This window comes from Hylobates moloch, unplaced genomic scaffold (genome assembly GCF_009828535.3).
Source record: "Hylobates moloch isolate HMO894 unplaced genomic scaffold, HMol_V3 SCAFFOLD_8, whole genome shotgun sequence".
Lineage (NCBI taxonomy): Eukaryota > Metazoa > Chordata > Mammalia > Primates > Hylobatidae > Hylobates > Hylobates moloch.
In genome coordinates, this window is record NW_026652283.1 from 21085229 (window position 1) to 21092269 (window position 7041).

General features: G+C 42.5%; 1 protein-coding gene across 24 annotated transcripts in view; it reads right to left on the minus strand.

Moving 5' to 3' along the window:
- Positions 1-7041, minus strand: part of C2CD5 (C2 calcium dependent domain containing 5) — a 96659-nt gene extending 89618 nt beyond the window's left edge. For 9 of the 24 annotated variants that reach the window (XM_032159816.2, XM_058443493.1, XM_032159812.2 and 6 more), the window contains exons 1-2: positions 6819-7041; positions 6563-6678 (exon numbers count right to left, since the gene is read on the minus strand). In XM_032159816.2, the coding sequence (XP_032015707.1) occupies positions 6563-6652 (90 nt within the window). In that variant the 5' untranslated portion in view covers positions 6653-6678; positions 6819-7041. Of the gene's footprint in view, positions 1-6562; positions 6741-6818 lie in introns of those variants that run through there. The other 15 variants (XM_058443498.1, XM_058443492.1, XM_058443490.1 and 12 more) reach the window with 2 other exon arrangements.

The following is a 7041-nucleotide window of genomic DNA, read 5'->3' on the forward strand; positions in this document are numbered from 1 at the left end:
TATTTTGCCAACATTGGATGATTTCCACTCTAGTACAGGAGAATCTCGGTTCACTTAGTCTTAATTTAATTAAAAGGACATTTTATTACTCAGCAATTAAATGAATGCCTTATAACTTTGTTAAAGAACATCAGGGATTTTAATGAAGATTTCCCCCAGTAAAGTAAAGCATTCTCTTTACCTACTCATTAGCTAAATTAGCTTGAGAAAGTTATTAACCTGTTATTTAAATTGGCTTCCTCCTCTGAAATCCTCCTCTGAAAAGTGGGATTGTAAGTGAGCATTACATGATATAACGCATGTAGAGACCTAGCAAAATGTCTGCACATAGGAAATACTCATTAAATATTTATTTTCCTCTCCCTGTTCCCTCAAAGGCTCCTAGAAAAACACAAGATGACAATGTAGTTTAGCCAAACAATTGGTAGCACATATTAATATTCAGATATGTTTCCATTAATACTTTACTTGTACAGAACCCTCTCTTACTCTAGAGATTCCTGCAAGACTACTCGTCTTGAAGTATTACTTGGTCTTCACTGGGTCCCTACACTCCTGATGTCATATATAGTGGAAATTCTCTCAATCAATGCAACCAGTACCAATACTTGATCAGTTAATCAAATAACTTGGTTAAATTAGAGGATCACTAAAAATAATACAAACTGTAAACATTTTAAGATAAAACATATAAACAAACATTCATTCCTGTCTTTTAATGTAAGGCTAAGACCTCTTCTTTGCGTAAGTCAACTGTTTAGTCATCTTTTTTTGCATAAGCTACATTCATCTCTGATTTCCAGTTTAGGTTGCTTTAAAAAGTATGAACAAAGAATCCTCTATTTTTTCAATCTTTTCTCCACCTAATTCAAGAGCAATTTTTAGTGACCATTTCCATATCTTTACATTCACTCATTTATATAAGGTTTAAATAAAATATGGTAACAAATACAGTTGACATAAGCAGATTTGGGAATAAACACAACTGCCTCTTGGTAAAGTATACCAGCCAACTGATGGGAAACTCCAGGCACACTGGAGAGTAGTCTTACCCAGAGGAGTATTTACGAATACGCTTTATGGAAGGATGCAGAGCGCTGAGGATTGGAATGAGTCCGTTAACGGAGGTTGTTAAGACAGCTTCAACTGTATTGACCTCTCCTCCTAATTTTTGGACTACTCAGTAATCTGTATCCCCCTTTCCTAGCCAGATTTATTTCCAACTTCTATTCAACAAGAATCTTCCTTTCGATCACATATGAATGAAATTCATTCAACTGAAATACATTCAATTACATCAATACATACTCTATTTCTTCTTTTGCTTTTATCAAGTTTGTCCTAGTCACCTGAAAATTTTTTCTTCCTTTTTCTCTCTGCCTTTGGAAATTTTACCATCCTCTAGGCCCAGGATAAAGGTTTCTCATGACTAGCCCACACTTCATTATCTCCCTCTTCTATGAACTTAGTCTGTATCAAGCATTTATCCCTTTATTATATTGTAATCCTTCATTATCCCCCTTTTCCTGCATTAATTTTTCCCCTTTCTACTGGATTATTCCTATTAGCACACAAATAGGTTCTGTATCTTTTCATTTATTTTTTAAGTACTAAATCTACTTCTCAAATACCACACTATTTTTCCTCCCCCCTTTATAGCCATACATCTTGAAACAGTTGCCTATTCATGCTCTACTTCCTCCCTTCCCATGTACTTTAATTCTCTTTAAATCACTACAAGATGGGATTCCATCCTCATCATGCCTCTTGTCACAACCCCCATGTTGTCCAATCCAATAATTTTTCTGACTTCTTACTTGACCCCAGTGACATCTGACAGTTGAGCTTCCTTCCTCTTTCTAGAAACTTCCTCTCCTGCCTTCTAAGACATTATGTTCCCCATTTTTCACCCACCCACTGGCTCACAATCTCAGTTTCCTTCCTCTAGTCCTCCTCCTCTAATAAACCTCTTAATATCAAGTTTTTTCAAGGATTCATCCTGTTTCTCTCCCTTCCCCTAAGTCACAGGTTTGCAAAAAAAGACAGAAGCAACTCCTAAAGCTTTGCAAAAAAGACAGAACCAATTCCAACTCCTAAAGAAGCTTTCGACATTTCTAGCAGTGGTTTTGGGGAAAATAGTAATTGCATTAAGTGAGGAAGGGCCAGAGATGCCAGGTATTCTTCAATGCAAGAGAGTTTCCAACAATGAAGACTTTTACCATGTCATGATTTTCAAATATCCCACTAGATAATCACATGGGTAAGAAACCTACCTACAAGGCTGGGTGTGGTGGCTCATGCCTCTAATCCTCACATTTTGGGAGGCCAAGGCGGGTGGATTACCTGAGGTCAGGTGCTCAAGACCAGTCTGGCCAACATGGTGAAACCCCGTCTCTACAAAAATACAAAAAATTAGCCAGGCACGGTGGTGCACTGGTAGTCCCAGCTACTCAGGAGGCTGAGGCAGGAGAATCACTTGAACCTGCGAGGCAGAGTTTACAGTGAGCTGAGATCGCGCCATTGCACTCCAACCTGGGCAACAAGAGCAAAGCTCCGTCTCAAAAAAAAAAAAAAAGAGGAAAAAAAAAAACCCTACCTAGAACCTCAGTTTTACAGATAAAAGTATTACAATCGGGTTTCAATGTACATAATTGTGAAGAACTACAACCATCATGTAAATCAAGAGGCAACTCTGCTTTTTCCCATGAGCTGACTATTTTGAAAAATCAGATAACCAATGGCAATGAAGATCTGAGATGCCAAAACTACACAACTGTCTCACTCTGAGAAGCAGTCACATTCGCGTGATTTTCACACAGGCAAGGCACTCCCTACTATTCTGTGTCCCAGCTTTATTTTCTCCATATATTATTCTTAAGTAATTTTTGGTATATGCTAAAATCTAGAGAAAACTAGACCATCCAGCATACTGTATCTTTTACTTACCTTATTTATGAACTCTCTCCTCCCACTAAAATGTAAGTTCCATGACTGAAGTTTTTTTAAATTTATTGCTATATCCCCAGGATCCAGTACAGTGTCTAATACATACAAAAGCCGAATTCATTGATTCATCTGATTACTTCATGTTTTCTATTATGGTCATGAAAAAGTACTTCCACATTAAAATAATAACAACACGCCGGGCGCAGTGGCTCACACCTGTAATCCCAGCACTTTGGGAGGCCAAGGCAGGTGGATCACCTGAGGTCAGGAGTTCAAGACCAGCCTGGCCTACGAGGCGAAACCCCATCTCTACTAAAAATACAAAAATTAGCTGGGCGCAGTGGCAAGCACCTGTAATCCCAGCTACTCTGGAGGCTGACGCAGGAGAATCGCTTGAACCCAGGTGACGGAGGTTGCAGTGAGCCAACATCGCGCCACTGCACTCCAGTCTGGGTGAAAGAGCAAGACTCTGTCTCAAAAAAATAATGATAACAACAACAACAAATATTTCTATTTGTTATAGTTAAACCGTGGTACTGATTTTTTAATTGTAAGGATATATTAACTGAAAAATATCATGCCAGGATAGAAAGGGTAGATTTCAAAATACCAGCTATCTAAAGGGAGTCCTGGGTCTCACAGTTGAGAAACACTGGCTTGTGTGCCATTTTTAACTCAGACCTCTTTTTTTGAATGCCATAGCATAAATCACTTCCTTAACATCTCCAATTAAAGGCCCTCTAGACATCACAAACCTAACATTCTCAAATGGAAAATGATCCTCCTCAATCTTTACCATCCCCCTGGAGTATCAGAAAACCCAATACTTCAGAAAGCTAGGAGTCATCTTTTAATCTATCTTCAAAATATACCTGGAATTCATCCACTTGTCCGCATTACCAAATCCATCACCTTGGATAACATTACCTGTTATTTGAACTATTATAGAATCTTCTAACTGCCTGATTTCTACTCTTTCCCCTTCAATCCATTCTCCATATAACAACAGTGCTCATCTTAAGAAGGGCTTCTCAATGAATTTAGGGTAAAATTCAAACTCTTAATCATGGCCTTAGTCCTTGCAAGACTGGTTCCTTGATTAACTCTCCAACTTTATCTTATACTACTCTTCCCTTCACTGACTACGTGCCAGACACACGCGTTTTCCTTCACTTCCTAAAACACACCAAATCTCTACATGAGATCTCCGGGTTACCTTGTGTCCACCCACTCCCCTACACACACAAATATGCTCCCTCAGCAGCAGGCTCCTTCTCATCCAGCAGATCTTGGTTTTGACAAACACTTTTCTCAGGGGCCTCCCCTGATTACTCAACCTAAAGTAGGTGTTCCCTGTTGTTCTCTTTCTATTGTTCTTTTTCATGGCACCCATCCCAACTTGTAACTATATATTTAATAATTTATTTACCTTTTAAACATCTGTCTCTCCCACTAAAATATAAGCTGAATTAAGAGAAGGAACCAAGTCTGTCTTATTCAACATGTATATACATCAGCTAGACCAGTAACTAGCCCAAAGCCTGGCAAACAGCAGACACTCAATTTGTTCAAAGAAGGAAGTAATAAGTAACCCCTGAATCAGCTCCCTTCCTCACCAGCAAAATCCACCTAGTTATCAAGGCCTGACTATTTTAACCTAAGAAATGTCCCACAAATCTTTCTGTTCAAATCCATTCCTATTCCCATTCCCACATATTACCTGGATAATTTAACCACCTTCTTAACTGATCTCCCTGCCTCACTTCCCATCTGTCTAGTCCATCAATAGCATCCCCATTCAGGCCATCCTATAAAGAAACAAACTAATATAAACATGATCTTATTTTATTTCTGCTTAAAAAACTCCCCTGGCCAGGGCGTGGTGGCTCAGGCCCATAATCCCAGCACTTTGGGAGGCTGAAGCAGGAGAGGCAGGAGGATGGCTTGAGGCCAGGAGTTGGAGGCTGCAGTGACCTGCGTTCAGCTTCCTTGTCCCTCCTTATAAATATTACAGAAAATGAGGTTTTATAGAAAATGGGGCTTTCCAGCCTCATCCCTAACAAGCTCCACTACCCACGTATCTCATAGCCTTTCCTCCAGACACATACTAAACTAAGGCAGTTTCCTGAACATACTATATATCCCAGTCTATGCCTTTGCCTTTGATGTTCCCTTTGCCTAGTAAAATCCTGAGTGTCCTTCAAGGCCCACTTCAAATGTCACTTTCACAAGAAGCCTTTCTCAACCTTCAGAGACAGAATTGTTTCCATATTCTAATATAATATTCATCACTTTGGTGAGGCCGTATTAGCAGAGTGGTTAAGAGAACAAACTGTCAGGCTGTGGAGGTTTGCAAGCTATGTAACCTTAAGCAAATTATTTACCCTTCTGGGCCTTAGTTACATCAACTGTAACATGGGACAATAACAATACTCCTATAGCAGGACTGTTGTGAAAACTAAGAATTTAAAAGTACTTAGTACAGATCTGGCAATTATTAAATTCAACACGTTACCTATTAGTTATTAAATAGGCTGTGTGTAGGTCAATGTCTGAACTACCGGAAAGCAAACACTATGTTTTGGTTATTTGCGGATTCCTATCACCTAACACCTGGCACAAGAGCACTCAAGAACTTTCTCAAATGAAGTGATTAAGAATCACCATGACAACGGCGGTGGGGGGAAGGCAGTGAACTACAATTATTAGGTTAGAGAACATTTAAGAAACATCAGGAATATTGAGATGAAATCGGGCTATATATTATGATACATCTATCCATCAACTCTAAGCACTAATAGCCCAAATGATTACTGCTCTAATGCTCTGGCTCATCACGCCAATTTTTATTACAATCTTTACTTGGCTTCTTTCAGACTCTGGGTTATTACCTTCTGGCCGTAGGCCTTTACTAATTTGCATGACTTTTAAACTAATCATTAGACTGAAAAAGCAATTTTGCAATTTAAGTCCATGGCAATTAACTGACTTCCTACCTCAAGGCGCTATATTACCCTGAAACACCTCATCAGACCTACCAGTATATACAAGAGCAGGAAGTGTTGCAGCTGTGTTTTAGAACGTGCATGGCAGACCCACAAAATGTTAGGCATGAGAGTGGATTTCCTCGCACTGTGGGACTCCAAGTGCCCATAAAGGGCTTCATGCACCTTCTTAAACATAATGTCCACCACTCCGGCCACCCCTTCCAAGGGTGTGTGTGTGTGTATCAGAGTCATCCCGGCATTTGTGTGTGTGTGTGTGTGTGTGTGTGTGTGTGTGTTTGTGTGTGTGTGTCGGTGGCTGCGCGGCCACGCCTTGGGATCTCCTGAGTGGCAGGTGGCCTGTTAATGAGTCTTGACATCAGGGTCAACCCCGCATGCAGAACAGTACAAGCCTCCCCGCGCAGCGGACTGTGCCGCGGACGCCTGCAAGCCGTGCACCCATCGCACGCACTGAGGTCTCAGCGGTCATCCCTCGTGGGAGAGCTGGACAACCACGGCCGATGGGAGGGCAATCGAGGAGGCAATAGGCTGAGGGGCTGGGGGCGAGGTGGGTAGATCCTTCACAGGGCCTGGCGCTCCCTGTGTTTTGAGGGGCAGGACCCTGCACCAACCTCCACGAAGGCATCAGTCAGGTCACTAGCACGGTCCATCACTGGCAAATGGCGCCCGGCCACGATTTTCACCTTCAGCTTCCCAGGCATGGTCTCGGTTTCGGCCTCTTGGGCTCCTGCAGAAACAAACAAACGAGTCTGCGCCGAGCGCGGGGCCGGCGGGAGAGGGGCGGAGGCGCGCGGGGTAACTGACAGCGAAGGAGCGCGCGGGGGCGCGCGCGGGCGGCCGGCAGTCGCGCCACAGGTCGCCACTCACTGTCGCAGGAGGAAGGGTGCTGTCCGGCGCGGGCGCTGAGACCTCATTCCGGAGAGGCGGCGGGAGGAAGGGCTTTGATGGGTTCCTCCGTCCCGGCCCCACAGGGCTGGGACGAAAAGCAAAACCCAGTCAGCATCCCGTTGAGCCTCTGCCGCCCCTGCTTGTTTCTCCTCCCCTGTCCTCAAAAATGGCGGCTCTCGGGGCGCGGAAGAAAGCATCGATC